At 31.3% G+C, this 19,570-nt stretch overlaps 1 protein-coding gene across 3 annotated transcripts in view; it reads right to left on the minus strand.

Annotated features, from left to right (window-relative positions):
• The window catches only part of LOC139527997 (uncharacterized), a 51,720-nt gene extending 36,526 nt beyond the window's left edge, over window positions 1-15,194 (minus strand). For all 3 annotated transcript variants that reach the window (XM_071323760.1, XM_071323761.1, XM_071323759.1), the window contains exons 1-7: window positions 15,022-15,194; window positions 9,360-9,502; window positions 8,392-8,482; window positions 7,365-7,541; window positions 6,042-6,164; window positions 4,196-4,379; window positions 3,309-3,487 (exon numbers count right to left, since the gene is read on the minus strand). In XM_071323760.1, coding sequence (XP_071179861.1) covers window positions 3,309-3,487; window positions 4,196-4,379; window positions 6,042-6,164; window positions 7,365-7,541; window positions 8,392-8,482; window positions 9,360-9,500 — 895 coding nt within the window. In that variant the 5' untranslated portion in view covers window positions 9,501-9,502; window positions 15,022-15,194. The remainder of the gene's footprint in view (window positions 1-3,308; window positions 3,488-4,195; window positions 4,380-6,041; window positions 6,165-7,364; window positions 7,542-8,391; window positions 8,483-9,359; window positions 9,503-15,021) is intronic.
• Window positions 15,195-19,570: the final 4,376 nt, after the last annotated feature.

The raw sequence follows: 19,570 nt of genomic DNA on the forward strand, positions 1-19,570 counted from the left end.
AAACAGAGGTTGTAGAGAACCCTGCTTCTGTATTCCAATTTTGCCATTAGAGGCTTACTTTAATGAACATTTAGTTATAGATTTTGATCTGAAATGCTGAAATGATACAGTGCATGTACCTCCTTTTTGGTGTTTGTGCCATGGCTGATTATAGTCCAGCCAGACCTGAATTTGATACTTCTTTCGATCCTGCATTAAAGTTTTCAGTGGTTTCAAAGATGCAGAAAACCCAGAGATACTTTATAAAGGGGTTGACCATCACCCCTATTGTTGAGTTGGCTAATATTTGTTGTAAGAATGAGCCATTAGATCTTAATGATACAAGGAATTTATTGTGATATTATATTTGTTTGTTTGACCATGGGTTTCTGATTAAACGCTTACGACATGCTCAGAAATATCTAGATGATAAAACCAATTTGTAATTCTGATAGTGATAGTTGATTAATCACATTTTTAGTTATGATTGCATGAAGCAATAGTTATCAAAAGTACCAGGATTATAATTTTATACGCCAGACGTGCGTTTCGTCTACATTAGACTCATCAGTGACGCTCAGATCAAAATAGTTAAAAAGCCAAACAAATGCAAACTTGGTGATTATACAACGATTCTAAGCAAATCCTAAATTCCTTGGAAGAGGTTCCAAGTCTAGCAATTATTTCATTCCCAGCAGTTATTGGAAAGGCAGTATCAGTCTTTTATCTGCGGATGCTCTGTCTGTCAACAGGGTGTATGGCAATTCCCTTCATTGAAAGGGAGAGGTTTCCCAACAGGGAACAGAGAATCTCAAAGAGGTACCAATTATCAACCAGTTCCTATATACAGTAGATAACTTAAATATTATGAATTGGAAAATATAACTAATGATCTATTTATATTAGATTTAATAAGAAATTGTTATAAAATTATTTTTAATGTTGTGCCACAAGGTTCGTCATTGTGAATAAAATACATTTCGATTTACATAAGGAGGAAATCATTTAAGTCCAAAAATGGATAGCTAATGGAGCTAATTAAGAGGTTGAATCATTGGACAATCTGTTTATTTCCTATGTGTATTGTAAAACTATAATTGAACCAACACCTGAAGTGGTGATTGTGCGGTAGGGTAAAAACGTCTGTATTGTATTCAGAAATCACTTATAAATTGACAATGAGGGTCGTTTGAAAACAAAACTTTACGACAAAAGAGATGATGTCAGCTTTCCAATTATGAACTTTCCATTTCTTAGTAGAAAATTTTACGGACGCCATCGCGAGTTGGTTGACCGTTATGGAATAACCGTTTCATAAATGATATCGGATATCTTCCTGACGTCGTAACTACAAACCCCGTCCCTTTCATGAATTTTACCTAAATAATAAGACTATTTACCTGATTTGTTATCAAATAATCAACACGACGGGTGTCACATGTGGAGCAGGATGTGCTTACCCTTCCGGAGCACCTGAGATCACCCCTAGTGTTTGGTGGGGTTCCTATTGTTTATTCTTTAGTTTTCTATGTTATGTCATGTGTACTATTGTTTATCTGTTTGTCTTTTTCATTTTTAGCAATGGCGTTGTCAGTTTAGTTTTGATTTATGAGTTTGACTGTCCCTTTGGTATCTTTCGTCCCTCTTTCATAAATAGAAGATTTCAGAATCATTTGAAAAATATGTTTACACTTCATCGTGGAGACCATGCATCTATGATGAAGCAATTTCGATATTTGTTTAGAAATTTCATTATTTTGTGTATTCAAAGGAGAACCAATTCCTTATCACCATCTGAAAAGGATGTTATTGATTATTGAACTTTTTTGTAAAACAGAAGCTGTTCATATTCAGCATGTTCAATGTAAATTTTACTTGATCTATGTTGAAACAGACTAGATCCTTTAAGAAGTAGATGTTACTAAATTTGTTAGTTTACTATATGTGAAAGGTTTCTTAAACCTGAATCTGCAATTGAAGAGTTCGATACTCTTTCACTTCGGAGGTGAATTTAGTGCAAATTTTTTAAAGTTCTTTATATTCATTGGAGGATTTAACATTGAAGACTGTGTTTTATACGTGTGTCGTTATTTGCCTTGACTACAGCTGTTAAAGTACAATCTTTAGATTTACATTATATGTTTTTCATTCAGAGACAAGGCACTTTATATTTTCATAAACATGAGCTTTTGAAAAATACTAGATCTGTTAGTTAGTCTACCTAATGAGGTGTTCAAGGGTTTTGATAAACCTAAACTTTGTGTTGTTAAGACAATAATTTATTAGGTTTTGTGTACAAAATATGTGAGGAATTCATCTTAGTCTGTTTATTTTTATGGAACTTTTCGTTAAGTTTAGACAGTTAGAGAGAGTTCTAATTTTAGCCGACGTTTTAAGGTTCACTCATTTCGAGGAACCTCTTCATAAGTGCCTTTAGCTTCAGGATGTTCTATTAAAGACATTATGGCAACAGCTTAGTCTGGACATGTGCTAACACTTTTTATAAGTTCTATAACAGGGAAGTGAATAATATCAGTAATACAACACTTTTCTTCGGTTGTAATTACTGGATGATCTTGTGAGTTTTATGCTTTATTAAATGTGGCATTTATTTAAAAATTGTGTTTAGTTTGTGTCTACACTTTAACCAAGCTAATTCATTACTTGAGACCGAAGGTGAAATATGAATAAGAATGTTCCTTCATCCAAGAATATCTTGGATGTGCAGGATGAAGGTCATTCTTAGAATATGAGCCTGAGGCTCGAAAGTAATTACTTCCCATACTAGGGATTATCAGTCAAACCCACCCTTTTCCAATGGGTTTTATGGTCGACACAATATTGCTTTAAATTATGACAAATTATTATGGAACAGGTATTTATATACTAGGGTTGAGGTCACTGGCCATCTATGGTCTGGTGGTTATAGTTTGTTTCTTTAAACAGAGATATTACATGTAAGCTTCACCCCTCATAGAAAAGTTAAGCTAATTCATTACTTACGAGTCCCAGGCTCATATTCTAATAATGACCTTCATCCTGCACATCCAATATATGCATTTGGCAACACATGATTGAATTAAAACAACGTTTTATACGAGATAAAGCATAAACAGATTTAAAACGTAAAATGCATTAATCGGAAATACAAGTTGTCAAGTAATGGAATAGATATCATGACCTAATATGAGACACAGATCTCTATAAACATTTAACTTGTGTGTTGAACTTTTCAACAATGCGAAATTGTCTTTCGATTCTTTCTTTTTTTTTTTTGAAAATATATAGAGTAAGCAATTAAAAGTTTTAAAGATATCATTAGTTAATACCTGTAAGATAATTGGCGACTAAACGTATTTTAACAAGTTTAACTTTTTCTTCAGGTTGCTTGTCCCATTGAACACGAGCTGTTTGTTTTGTTTTGATGATCTTAGCTATGGTACCTAGACAATTTTCTTCATTGGAGGTCGTCAGAACTTTTACTACTCTTGAACCTTCCTTTTTTTCACTATAAATAAAACAAATACCCAAAAATGTAAAACCTAAGTATGCGTTCTGTTGTATATGTAAACATTTGTTTAAATCATTTGGTGTTTAAAATAAAAGAAATTATCATTTTCAATGTTATGCCAAATTCAAACCAGTTATATCTAAATAACAAACTATACAATACATTTATTATTAATTGAGAAAAAAAACATTTCTTCAAAAATTTGGTAATATTAATAAGACTGTTAGTAACATTTTCTAATTCAATTTAAAAGCGCTACAATTAATCCGGTTCTGACATAACAGTCATAATAAATTGTAATAGCTGTAAAAATAAAATAGGCATACGTTTTCATAGGGATAATCGAGTAAAGGCAACAGTAGTATACCGTTGTTCAAATATGAAACTCATAAGTAGAAAATAAACTGAAAATAACCTGGCAAAAACTATGCTGCTGCTATTAAATAATCTATAGCAGAACATAAATAGTACTATAGGTATCGGGTCCTTATTTGTTAAGAATTTTTACTTACTTAATTTTTAATATATCATTGAACTAATTACTGTTTGCCAGGCCTTATACTAGACGCAAATTTCAACATATATCTTGAAATTCACCTTTTTGCAAACCCGCAATCAACTCTTATGCGTTCTGTTTAAACAAATATATACAACAGCCACGTCACATTCTAAATATATTTTATACAAAATATTATACACTTATACCTGTTAGCGCAATGAAGATCAGACGCTAAACGTACATCATGCAGGTTACATTTTTCTTCAATCTGGTCCCATTGGATATACACTTCTTTTCTTACTTTCTTCACCATAACTATTGTACCTAATGGCATTTCTTCTTTAGGTATCCATGATTTTTTTACTACTCTTACTCCATGTTCTATTTTGTCTATGGATACAAAAATATCAAAATGTCAAAACTTTTCCACTGGAATATTTGGGTTAATATATAACATTGACATGTAACTTCGAAATTTGAAATGAATGCCAATCAAATTTAGTCTGATTAAAAAATGACAAACTTTATTTTGTTTGCATCGGATTGATAAGATAGATTGTTATTCATATAAAAAAATCACATCCGTTATATCTAATACAGTAATGTACGGGAAAACTCGTCCGACGTTGTATCAGTGGTATCACATATATGTCATAGACTGAGAGATATAAGCATTTTAGAATGTTATTTTATCCCAATTAAGGCTCTTTAAACCATAAAATATTATATTTGCTTACTTAAGCGCTGTAAACATTTAAATTAATTAAAATAATTTCCTAAAGATTTGATGAAAATTATTACATATACATTTTTGATACACTGGTTTCGAAACAGGCAGACATCAATTATTGGTTATGTTTTTTAATTCTTACAATTGCTTAATTCGTAATCAATCATCATCCTGTTTCTTTTTTTGTGTATTCTATCAATTAAAATAAAAGGCAAAACTTCATACATATTGAGCCGTATGCTTCTGCTTCTGCTTCTGCCTGATAATGGCCACAATCAACGAGCTGATTATTATGCCATGACTTAGGTGCGCATACAGACCCCCCCCCCCCCCCCCCCCAATTCGATAATTTAGTTCAGATTTGTCAGTGAGGCTTTAAAGGCCTCAACTGACGGTGCTGATGCTACCCCAGGAGGGAGAGCGTTCCAATCCCTGATTGTTCTTGGGAAAAATGAGTATTTCCTGTAATCACTTCTGCTTGCAGGAATTTGAAAACTTTTGTCGTGCATGTTCCTCGACAGTCGTGTTGGTTGCATAAGACGACCTTCCTTAGTTACAGCCACTTTGTCGTGTTCTATTTTATAGAGCATGGTTAGCCTAGCGTCTTTTCGCCTTTTTTCCAGAGATGGCCATTCCAGGTGCTCAATCATTTTGCTGACACTTGAGTGGTTATGGTGTTTGTTGGAAACGTATCTTGCTGCTCTTCTCTGGACCATTTCTAAGCGATCTATTTCCGTTTTAAAGTATGGGTCCCATACTGGACTTGCATACTCTATTATTGGTCTTGCGAGGCTTTTGTATGCATTTTCTTTTACTGAAGTTGCTCCTATGTTTAAATTTCTCTTAAGGAAGCCTATTGTCCTATTGGCTTTGTTACATATATTATTGATATGATCATTCCACTTCAGTTCGGATGTGAAGGTGCAACCAAGGTATTTAGCACTTTTGACAGGTTCCAGTTTGTGGCCATGCAATGTGTAAGATGTTGGAATGGTGTTGTTTTTGCGGCTGATGGTGAGAACATTGCATTTGTCCGGATGGAAGGACATTTTCCATTTGTCTTCCCATGTTCCCAGTTTGTCGAGGTCGCTTTGAAGGTCATTTGAATCTTTGTCAGATGAGATGGTAAGATATGCTATTGTATCATCAGCAAATAGGCGGACAGTGGATTTGATCCCATCTGGCATGTCGTTGATGTAGAACAGGAATAATGCTTTACACTGACCTTTATGATTACCTGATATCTTAAAGCTAATATAGGCTCAGCTTAGTGCAAAAAGGTAGAGTTCACAGTTAAAACTAAAAATATAAAAAGTGCATACCAATGGGTGCATTGTCTAATAAACGTAGGTTTACTTTTCTTTCAGCATGTATGCCGCTTACTGTACTGCTGTTTATGGTTGTTCGAGATATCAATACTACTCTTGAACTTTTTTCTTTTTTCTCTAAAGAAAATGTAATCATTCATAAATTTTATATAACTCGTGTGAAAATATGTGTTTCTTCACATTAGTTTGTTAAAGTACATTTGTAAAGATATGAAATGTAACTCGATAATTACAACTTTTTGTCAAAGGCAAACAAAATCATCACTCATTTAGATAATACTCAAGTCCTCAACTAAATTATTATAGCCGTAAGAGAGGTAACAGTTGATAACATTTTTCGAATCAAGATAGGATCTAAAACAACAAAATAAGTGAAATTTACTTTAACTTTACCTGTTTTGTAGTATTTAAAAGCGTGACAACAGTAAACTTATTATATGTTACAGTCAAAAGTACAACTTCAAAATACTGTACTCCGAAACAAAGTTATAAATGGATAGTCCCTAAGCAAGTGGCTAAAATCCAAAGTTCAAACTCATCATACGAATGGATAACAACTGTCATATGCATATTTCTGAATTGGCACAGGCAATTTCTAATATATTGTCAGAGTTTTAGCAGTGTATACAATTTTACCCATATGTCCAAAAACTTGAAACAGTTCAAGCGTTTTAGAGTGCTGACAGTAGTCAAATGATTTTTTACACCTTGTTGAAGGTTGTTTACGTGGCAAAATACAATTGTTCAAGCGGTGCAATAATTTGAAATCCTATACGTGAAACATTGCGGCTCGAATATGAACAAACAAAAGAAAAACACCCAATGATATATTGAATATCATTGTTTTACCACGAATATCAAATGTAAATATTGATTTAAAAAAAACATTGCTCAAATAATGACATCTATCACAGCAGAAAATCCGATGATTGCCTGCAAGAATGAGATGCAAGGTTAAATCTGTCATTCAAGCACATGGTGGTTTCATTCAATTTTACACTTTGAATTATGCATGTTGTTAAATGGCTTACAAATGACGTTTTCTCACTGAAATCTTTTCGGTAATTAGAAGGTCAATTCTTAAATGATCATGTTAACTGGGTTGTGATAATGTGAAAATATATTGATCAAATTATCATTTAATTTGATATTTGTTGCTGTGTTCTTTAATTTCGTGCAATAAAGTAAAGTATTCGGTAAGTAGAAATGATAAATAACTGAAATTAAGGATAAAAGACATAAAGCCCCACAAAAAAGACAATGGTTAAAGTCAATTCAAGATAAAACAAAAAGTAAAAAAATGCAATTTGATCATACCTGTTGGCGCATTGTCAAGTAAGCGTAGATCTAACAGGTTAACTTTTTCTTCAAGCTTGTCCCACTGCACATGGACTTCTTTTCCTGATTTCTTCACCTTGACTATGGTGCCTAACTGCATATCTTCCTTGGGTGTCCATGATGTTTTGACTACTCTTGACCGTTCTTTGATTTTTTCTTTAAAAATATATATACGAGTTTAAAGAGCATGTAAACGATTTTATATCAGCTCAAAATAATTCAGTATTGTAAAAAAAACCAGCTTTAATCTATAATATTGCTTCTAATGAACATTTAAACAAATTTGAATGGATTTTTCACCTTTACTAACATGATTATCAGTAGGTTGCTTGGTTAGTTAATTGTATGCATTACCTAAAGTAGCATTAAACATGTGCAATTCTTCATTACATTTAGTTTTTTGATAAATTGAAATTTAGCATATTGTTAAATTTGATAGATTTTGCATTCATTTAAAAATACTCTATATATCGGCTTGGTTTTTTTTTTTTTTTTTTTTTTTTTAATTCATTGAAAGATGTATTGAAGATAAGTTTGATGACACATAGGGTATTGTTGTCCCCTTATTTTGACATGTTCACCTATTTTTTCTGTTAGTTCAAACCTTGCTTTTAATATTGTGAAATTGTATTGACTGTCATGCAATTAAGAGGTTTAACTAACATTGAACACAGGTTTAATCCCTCATTTCCGACACATGGAAATGCTTGTACGCATTCAGGAATTAGACATTTGTTTTTAATTCGGTTGATGTGTTTGAGCATTAATTTTACTTTTGACAAGGGACTTCAGATTTAAATTTTCCTTGTAATCGGTATTTTTGTTATTCTACTTTTTACATTGCATGTCCCTTATTGATAGATATCGAGCTTAGTCACTATTGTCATTCAAATATGCGTAAATGCGAAGGTGTTGATAAAAGTCTCTTCAATATTATGATTTTAGCATCAAAATAACATATCTACTAGTATATTTGTATTTAAACACTTCTTGCAAAGACACAAACCTCCAGCATAGCGATCAGTAATTTTTTCTCCAGCAAAAGTAGAAAAATAAGATAAATAACCCTGGACTCGTGGTTCATCTTGAATTTCTGTCTATAAAAAAATATTTATTTCAATATAAATAATTATTTAAATTATCTGAACAATCCAATGCTTTAAAATGTATAGTTATGAATAAACAATCATTACACCATGTCCACTTAATGTCTCCTCAACTGCGTTTCCAAAATTTTCCGAAAATGACAATTCATCTTAATATTGTCCATCCAATTGTTAGATATATACAAATATAAACAAGTAAGACACTGCCAAAAATAACAAAGTTTTACCTTCACATATCAATAAACTGATAGATACCGATCGTCTGAAATTTGAATGTTTTAAATTTAAACAAGCCTATGTGTTAGATCGAGATTGTCTGGAAGTATTAATGTTAAGTTGAAAAACTCTATTTTTTGATTCAGTAATTTTTTTTCAATTCCCCTCATGGAATTTACCAAAGCCAGAAGGTTCCTTGTTTTTGTTATACTGTTTAAGAGTAGTTTACCAGAACAATTTTTAGCAAGCCGCATACATTCTGAAACTCAAACGTCATAAGATTTGCAAGTAGATCTTTTAATTTTGTGGTGACACTTACAGTTATATTTCAACTAGACCCATTCCTAAGTCAGGGTCCTTTACTAATACTGTTTTTTGGGGTTCTTTTTACAACATCTTCATTCATGGCCTGATTTATCATATTTTTATATAGATTTCCTGGTTCAAATAAGGACCATGGGTACCGTATAAAGAAACAATAGATGTGTAGGTATGATAAGAATATCTCAGCAAATTCTCAAAAAGTCGACTATTGGACAGAAAAAGTATAATAATAAAAAATAGTTTGAAAAATCATTTTATCATGACTGGGAGAATCACATCAACTCTAAAGAAAGTCAAACGATATAAAGAAAAAATCTAATATGCATACAGATATAAGGTCATAATTATGATAGTCTTGTTCTTCTGTGATTGGTTGTGATGGCCTTATGTCATCAAATCCCTCTTTTCTCGAAATTTCACCTAGAGTCTCCATCTTAAAACCATCTTTTGTAGAAGAAACCGCCGTCATACCTATAAATCATAATTGATACATCCTACCTTTATAATTTACAAGTACACATGATCAATCATTAAATAGAATAATCCAGGTAATCTGAAACGCAATAACTTCTGCCATACATATTCGAATCGTGTATGTATTGATATCGGTTCAAACTGTTGATATTTGTGATAGGCAATATATTCGCAGGTTGTTACAAATTATTTATTGAAATTAATTATCATAAAAGTATAAGTCTAGATTAAAGTATATAAAATTGGAAGGGCAATTTATCGGAGTATAATAAACTCAGAGTTGTGGACAGGGAAAACCCTTAATCAAGTTAATGTGGTGAATGCTACAATGGCAAACGTCTTACATATTAGTCATATCAAGTGGACCAGGAACACAACGACAAAGCCATTTATATAATGGTCTACATGTTGAATTCACAGTTCTTTTGAGGAAATTGAAATCATGGGTTTAAACATCTTTATAAAGAATGTTTCATTTGCAAAACTGAATTAATGTTATAAGTTTGTGATCTTAGTTTCTAGATATTCATCAATCTTTTTAACGTTTCTGGTGTTAAACATTTAATAACGTCCAGAAAATTAAAAGATGTTCAGATTAAAATTATCTTTTTGGAACTTTATTGACTTGGAAACCAAATGGGTGTTATTTACCCAATCAATAGTGATTATTTCTAATCTATTTTTAATCTCAATGAAAATACTAGTAAGAACTATCTAGCCGTAACAAGCAATGGGTATATATTTGTTGAGTATGCTTATGGTTATAAAAATTTTATTAACCACATCAAATTTATATTGTATTTTATTTGGTGCTTATATCCTGCACAAAAGCAAAGCAGTGGCACTAAAAACAGCAGTGGAAAAATAGCATCAAACAAGAATTTGTTTATAGTATACGGATGACCCATCCGCACCATCATTGTCTATGTTCAGTGGACTGTGGCCATTTATAATTAAGCACTGTTAAAGTCACAATGGTGCTCCCATAGACTTAATGTAAAAGAAAGAAATCCCTACCTACCTATCCTGGGTTTTTTCAGCATGCGACAGTAAACATATATACTTTGTTTGTTTTGCCTTAGCTTGCGACCAACTATCACTGTATGAAATATGATATGTCAAAAATTCGTAGCAGATTTGTAAACATTTAAAGATTACCTGTATACAGGACTTAATTATTTTTATATGCATGCATTGATTAAAAATGTCAATAACGTTATAATTACATTGTACAACTAAATTGTTGAATGCGACTTTAATTAAATAGTTGATAGTATATAATAGATAGAAATTTATATTACATATTATATAGTTATGTCAATAGTTTTCAAAGACAATCACTGAGAATCGTGTTCATTTATAAATGCATACAGATTTATATTTCACAATTAATTTTGAAGTGTTGAATCATGTTTATAATCAATATTTAAAACACATTTACCAGTAATACTATTTTAGTGATCCAAAATGTTTGTTTGTCCTTTTATAGATACGATTTAAACTTTTTAAAAAGTGGAAATGAATAAAAAGAAACAAAATACAAATAACCTTGATATGTATTTTTAAATTTGTATAAAGGATAAATCTATATTGAGATATGAGAATCAAGGTGGGTACAATACTAACTAGAAAAGCAGTGGAGAAATTATATCACCCGTTTGTAATTATAATGGGAAATTGGATATGGAAAATAAAACCATATGCCCTCTGTTAGATACCGTCGAATGATTACGGTGAATGTATTCAAGGTGATTTGAAAGTAAAGAAAGTTATTTTATAATTAAAAAAACACTGTACTAGCAGTGAATTAGTCCCAAATGTAAATGAAAATTACACTTTATTAATTAACCTGATTCACCTTTTCAAGGAATATGGAACAGGAATGAGTTATTTATTATTAATTTATAACGATTGTTTAATAATTGTTTTGGTATTTTTGTATTTGTAATTGTATGACTGGCAATGTGAACGCTATCCACCAGAGTCCAAAGAACATGAACGTAAACGATTTAATGCATAATTGAAATCATAGAGATGATAAAAAAAATACATGCATGATTATATTATTCGTATCTAAATTTTTATGAAGTATCAAAACATTTTTGTTACAATCTTAAACTTATTACAAGAGATGAGTAAGATTATTTTTCTTTTTTTCTTTCTTTTGTTTTTGCATGTACAGCAAACAGTCATTTGATTGAGTTAGGCCTGTCAATTGATATTTTATCGTGTGTTTTTCTATGTTGTAATGTTATGCTATTGTTTTAGAAAAAGGGAATGGTTTGGTTCCATTAGAAAATTTAATTTCGCTGCAAATGTTTGCACCTGTCCTAAGTCAGGAATCTGATGTACAGTAGTTGTCGTTTGTTTATGTAATTTATACGTGTTTCTCGTTTCTCATTTTTTATATGGATTAGACCGTTGGTTTTCCCGCTTGAATGATTTTACACTAGTAATTTTGAGGCCCTTTATAGCTTGTTGTTCGGTGTAAGCCAAGGCTCCGTGTTGAAGGCCGTACATTGACCTATAATGGTTTACTTTTTTTAAATTGTTATTTGGAAGGAGAGTTGTCTCATTGGCACTCACACCACATCTTCCTATATCTATAGACGACACTATTGTTTTATTAGAAATTTGAAGAACATTTTTGTATTAACGGTAAATTTTTAGCTTTCAACAAATAACCCTAATTTGTTCAAAAAGGAAGAGGAAGTTATTTACCAAAGTATAATTTAAGAGGGATTGATATGTACGAATTAACAACATCATTTTCACATGTGGAGCAGGATCTGCTTATCTTCCGGAGCTACTGGGATCACTCCCAGTTTTACGTGGGGTTAGTGTTGCTTAGTCTTTAGCTTTCTAGTTTGTGTCTCCTGTACTTTTATTTGTCTGTTTGTCTTTTTTTTTTAAGCCATTACGTTTTCAGTTTATTTTCAATCTAATAGTTTGACTCTCCCTCTCTTATCTTTCGATCCTCTTTCAGTTACATATGTGTTAGTGCTCAATAGACCGACAGATATAAGTAGTGTTGTCAAATCGTACACTTTTGCCTAACCGGTTACTCGGATAAATGTTCAACCGATTAACCGGTTAACCGGTAGTTTATGTTGATGTTTGAAGACCTTATGTATAGTACCCTTCACATGTATATATAGAAGATATGGTATGAGTGCTAATGTGACAACCTTCCATCCAAGTCTTACATTTACGTTTTTATAATACGCTGAATTGAAGTTGGTATTACAAGGCCTGTTTATGAAGATTCCTGCCGCAAAGTTTTACTTTTAATAATCATATAAATCGTATCAACTATGGAGTTTGTACTAAATTCAAATTAAAAAATAAAAAAAACTTCTTGATCTCGTAGAATTTATATGTCTGAAACCGATGATTCATTCATTTTCTCTTGTTTTCTCCGAAAATAATGTGAAGTGTTTCAATTTGAAATGATTAAGCTTGTTACTCGTACTATCACGTTTACAATGATTACATTCACATAGGTTTACAATTCAACATTTTTGAGTTAGCATTTCGTTCAAAGTTTGACAAAGCCTTGCACGACGGAGATTGCACAATCAGATGTAGGTCTACACAATATAAGAACAAAAATGAAATAATAAAGTAAATCGTGAAACCTAATCGTATTACTGATTTAAAGTTAATCCTCCATTTTCTACATTTGAAAATGTCTGTACCAAGTCAGGAATATGACAGTTCTTGTCCATTCGTTTTTGATGCGTTTTGTTATTTGATTTTGCCATGTGATTATGGGCTTTCCGAATTTATTTTCCTCTAAGTTCAGTATTTTTGTGATTTTACTTTTTACTGTTAACAAAATATATATAATAATTATGTTCCCTTAAGATCTTGCTCCGAGCTGAGAGACAAGTTCTTATTAATATTATATTTGTTTTATTAACAATAGCAATCAATTTACTGGATAATTGATCTATCAAATTAATTACCACGTTGACAACTTTTAAAGACAACATAACTATTTAATGATTTCATAACAAATTTATATCAAAATTGAAAAAAAGTCCGGTTAACCGGTGAGCGTTTTTGGTATTCGGTATTCGGTCGTTCAAACGGTTAACCGTTGACAACACTAGTTATAAATGAAGTCCGTAAGTGTAACTTTTTTTATATCTTTGGTTTGTGGATTTAAAACCAAATATTCCTCCTGAATAAGGCATCTGCTCCTACCCTCAAAGGCATGAATGAAAACAAAATACAAAAGAATCTATTACATCATTTGAGAAATGCTATGGAAATTCCCACCACTGTTACTACCTTGAGAGTGCATATTATATTATCGTTTACAAAGCTATGGTCTTGAGCGATATTCAGCTTAATATCACTGCAATTGGTCAGGGTCACACATTAGTATATCACCTCAGGATAAAATTCGAATATCACAGCCCAGGCCATGTGTAAATATTCAACAAATGTATGGCTTCCATGAATCATTTCTTAAATCATGACCTATCAAACATGTTCGGTGTTTTGATTTGTATCAGGTGTGGTGCGTTTAATGTGGTAGACCTCTTGTTAGGGAAATAACTCGTAATCATATACTTGGAATCATTGATGCATTTCATCAAAGATGTTTAAATGCATTAACGTTGTGTTCACAAATGTTTGTTCTTGTTGTAAGTTAAGACTGTTAAGTCGTTTTGAAAAGGCTGTTCCGTTTACTATCGATTTGATTTCGATTTAATTTTTTCAATTTCATTTATCAATTTGATACAAATAAGAAATAATAAAGTATTATTAACAAGCAGTTTCAGTAAGAACTCTGGTATATATATATTCGAGGAAGGTTGTATTGTCCCTAAGGCTCGAAGGATTGACGCCATATACAGCTGATTGAGAATTTAAACCCGGACAAATACAAAGATAGACATTTCATAACTCTTTTAATTATCCTAACCCTTCATGCTATATTTAAATCAAACTGAACATTAGATTGTGTATACATAAAATTGCATTTGAACTTGACCTATGTTACGGCGAATTGTTTCGTCAATATTGGTTATATTTCTGATTTCCAGTCCAGGTTTGTAATCTATGCAAATTCATTTTAAATTATATAGCTCGCACACAATATTTGAAAGAATAAATCATACAATCCTAAATAGTTCCGGGCGAAGAAGTAATATAAATCATGATTCAAGAAGCAAAAAGTAAAATCACAAAACATAACAACTGTCACATTCCTGACTTGGTGCAGGCGTTTGTTATGTAGCAAATGGTTAATTAAACCTGATCTTAAATCTAGCTTAACCTCTGACTAGTATGCCAGAGGCATAAATTTCCAATACACATATAAGGTTTAGTTTTACATTTTAGGCCATATGGAATTTACAAGTATGAAAATGATTTAACAACTACATATTGTAACCTTTTACCAATAGAACGGTTTCATCAGTATCATACATGCATATTTATTAGATGTTAGATGTTAGAGATCATTTAATAGTATTGACGTAGTAAATAAAAATGACACTTACTTTATCAAAGCTTTCATATCAATCCTCGTAATATTGATGTGTCTATTACTGAACTCGGTAATATTTTAAGAATTCTTGGTCATTTAAGGAATATTTGTAATGAAAAGATTTAATGTTTTCGCAGAACCATGTGATATTTTAAACTTAAATATATGGGTTAAAATACAATATGCACTGTATGGTACTCTGTGTTTATTCAACGAGAAGAATTAGTCTTAAAGTATGTGTAGATACGCAATCAGATATGATACCAAAATTAATGACCGTCTATTTAAACATTTGTGTACAAATTAGAATTAATTGTTAAAAACGTTTTATGGTATTGATGCACCTGTATTTAAATTATTTGACATTACTTAAATATTAACCTAATTATCTCTTTGTTTTGCATTTTTTATAAAAAGGCTGCAAACATAATGAAAAGCAAAGAAAAAAATCAAGGAAAGATTCAAATCAGGCGGTGATGGCGTAGTAAATGCCATTATTTTTTTTTAAATAATTTTGCTTTTAAGAGTTCTCAATAAACGTTTACACTTTCAGCATATTATCAATCCGATAACATAGGTATTGCTTCGAGTATTTAATATGGTATAGACATGCAGAAATAACATAAAAGTGAACTTGTGTAAAACCAGAAGTCATATTTAGTGCACCGAAAATATTGTTTGTTGTCTTTATCTTATTAGGGTCAAAACAATTTTTTAAGAAACCCGTTTTTTACATATTACTTAAAAAATGATTTTTCTTTATTTCTTTATAAAAAAAAAATCTAATATCACTTGATATGGCATTTCTATTTAACCTGTGTTTTCGCTAATTTTAGATAACATACTAACAGTTAATTCATTTTTTGAATATCATCAATTTATTGACGCGACTGTGAGTCTACTGATCCTGTTAGGATTTCATTTTCTTTGTCAAAAATAATCGAATTCGTATTTCGTCGCAATTTTTAACTTAATGGCTGTTCGTTTTTTTCCAAAAAGAAAAATCATTTTCATATCATTCAGTCAGTTTGTACAAAGTATCGGTCTATTTAATTTGATGTAACAAGAATATTTAGGAGTACAACCACTAATTGATAGCTCCATTTCTAATTAAAGCATTAATAGCTACTCTGTCTTAAGTTGAAATAAAGTGTCGGTTATTTCATGTCCAAACTAGTAAGCCTAGGCTCTGTGTTGAAGACCGTACCTTGACCTATAATGGTTTACTTTTATAGATTGTGACTTGGATAGAGGGTTGTCTCATTGGCACTCATACTACATCTTCCTATATCAATATACCTTATTCTGACTTGTGTTAACAAATTAAGCGTATACTTTTACATGTTTTAATTGCATATACATGTATAAAAGCACAATGATTCCTGGTTTGATAGTACATACAAAAGATACTGTTGTTCTGATTTAAAGTGTAACTGTGCCATCCTTTTTAAATTTAAACACATTTTATATTTTTCAACAAAAACCTTTATCAAGGGCACAAGAGTGATCCCAAGTATTCATCTTGAAACAAAATAACCGAAAAGTTTTACTTATTGATAAAATTACAGTCTTTACTCTTCAACTTTTACACAAGGAGGCCACCTTACTAACAAACATTATGTTATATGATCAACCTAGAGCTTAAAGTATTGAATGAAATTTGGAAACCGCAAGCGATTGGCAGAGGAATTTTTTTTACTGTGAAATTGAAAGATGACAATTAGAAAATAAGGTGTAGATTACAGTTTCACATGTTCTAAAACAGTTTGTTTTATCTAGGACGAACATAATTTCACCTATTGACCGTTGCAACCCGTCATCATATAACATCTTATCAATTCGGCTAAATATAGTTTATTTAAAGAAAAAGTGTAAAGTTTATGTATTTAGTATAGAGACATGAGATTTTCATAGCCATTTTATGGTTATACCTAACATTAGGCACCAAGAAGACGTAGTGGTGATTTTCTTAAATCTCCTTTTTCATAAATGATGTAGTGGTAAATGTGGGGTTCGGAGTCATGTTTTGAATCCAGTTTTCTTTCGTTAGACATTTCATATTTTTTATGGCAAATACAGCCAGCATTGTTAAAGTGGTTGTCTGCTGGAACAACAACGCGTACATATGTGTATGTCTGTGGAAAAACAATTATCTAGCATTAACAACTCATGTTCCTAGAAAAAATAAAAAGTTATCATAGTACAAGATTATTATTAGAACACTAAAACCCTGAATATTCATGTATGTCGAGTTTAATAGTTGTCATTTATTGTTTAAAGAAGGTTATTTTAAAAAAGACAGTGTCCGAACAATACTTCATGTACCAATGAATGACGTCCTGAAGTGATGATATGCCTTTAACATATCTATAAGTTTTCATTTCAAGACTGAGCAAGAAGAACCCTATCAAAAACTGGGGTTGATCCTAGGTGTTCAGAAAGGGTAAGCAGATACTTCTGCATAAATGGTAATAGCTGTGTTACTCACGCAAGTGTAAACGCTATGATAAGTACTCATCACCTAGGTCTAAGATTCGGAAGGAAAAGTTTGTAGGAAAGAAGACGGGATTGTACTAAAGACAATTGATGTTGTCATCTGTTGAACAGATATTTTGTAACGATCAAACAACTCGTGATAACGTCTGTTAAATTAACATAAGGGTGATTTCAACTTCACTAGGACTAGGAACTATTTAGTTTCCTTGTGAGCAGCAACCCTCTATCAAGGAAATCATGATAGGAAGTGCAAGCCCTGGAATATTGTACGTTTGCATTTAATTATCTTACAAACAGCATTCTGTCACTTCTGTGCTGTTGCGAGTTCGTATAACCTTTATTAATTTGTATTGTTAAAGTTCACATAACTTACGCCAACACTACCTTCAACAAAATCAACGAACCATTGTTTCCATATGCATGTTTTGTCCAATTTAATGTTAAACTATAACATTTTACACAACATCAGCACTACCTTTTAAATACGTTCTACAGATATACTAAAAAATAGTTTGTCAAGGGTTAATTTTTTATACTAAATGAATGAGTGGATAATTGTCGTACTATAAACATAATCTACATTTTGATTGACCTCGTCATCAATCGAGGACATATATATATATATAAATACAATTTGATATTGATAAAAGATTTTTAAATGTTGATTGACAGTAGTAAATTAGTTCACCGATTTGAAGTTTATTTTAACAATTAGGTGGTGTCAATTATAATTTAATCTTCACAATCTGTGCTTATGTGCAAGGTTTTGCAACCTTATGTAAACAATTTAAATGCCTTTAAAGTAAATAGTCACTCTAAAATTATAGCTAAAAGTCATGGTGAAATATGTATCTGCTTTTGAAATGTTCAGTGACTGTATACATAAGTTACAAATATTACGACTCTGAGTTTTTACTAAGTCAATATGCAGATGACTCCTCTCTGATTCTGGATGAAAATGAGGAATCTCTTAAACAAGCATTGCACATTTTTGATAGTTTTGCTGCCTGTGCTGGTTTGAGGGTAAATGTATATAAAACTGAAGCCATATGGGTTGGCTCAAGATTAGGCAGTAACGAAAAACTGTTACCAAATAGGAATTTATCTTGGAATACTTCAGGAAAGTTTAAACTGTTGGGAATTCGTTTCAATCTCTTAAATGAGGATAAAACTTTAGAAAACTATACAGAAAAAATTAAAAGCATGAAAAGCCTTCTCAATTTATGGTCATACAGAAACTTGACATATATTGGCAAAACCATTGTTATAAAAACTTTGGCTCTCCCACTTTTGGTACAGGTTCTGACAGTCCTTCCAAATCCACCAGTTCAGGTTATACAAGAAATACAAGGAATTTTCATTAAATTTTTATGGGATGGAAAACCAGACAAAATAAAAAGGAAAGTTATTATTAATAATTATGATGAGGGAGGTTTAAAGTTCCCACATATAGAAAGTTTTTGTATGTCCCTTAAAATGTCATGGCTTTATAAATTGCTAGATCCTTTGAATATTTCTCCCTGGAAAATTCTATTATTGAGTTATATAGAAAAATATGGGGGGGATAAAATATTGTACCTGACAAAAGAGGGTCTTGAAAAAGTTGCAAAAAAGTTAAATCCTTTTTGGAGGGACATTTTTCTAAATCTGGCTAAATTGAAGCCAGAAAAGGTGAAAGATGAAAACAATCCCATTAATATCCTGAGTCAACCCATTTGGCTGAATATTAATATTAAAAGATGTGGAAAGCCTTTTATTTTTGAAAATTATTGTAACGATGGTATATTTTTTATAAATGATTTAATCTCAGATGGGAAAAACATATTGACATTTGAGCAGCTTAAAACTCAGTATGCAGTTAAAACCAATTTTGTTGAATATTATGGTCTTGTTAGTGCAATCCCAGATATCTGGAAGAAAACAATTTCAGATCATGGTAGATTAGATATTATTGAAAATGATATTGTAGAAAAACTCAAAAATGATAAAAAACCATGTAAATATTTTTATCAATTATTTCTAGAAAAAATTAAAGAAAATCCTTTAAGATCACAAAATAAATGGTC

The sequence above is a fragment of the Mytilus edulis genome, chromosome 6 (assembly GCF_963676685.1).
Source record: "Mytilus edulis chromosome 6, xbMytEdul2.2, whole genome shotgun sequence".
Classification (NCBI taxonomy): Eukaryota; Metazoa; Mollusca; class Bivalvia; order Mytilida; family Mytilidae; genus Mytilus; species Mytilus edulis.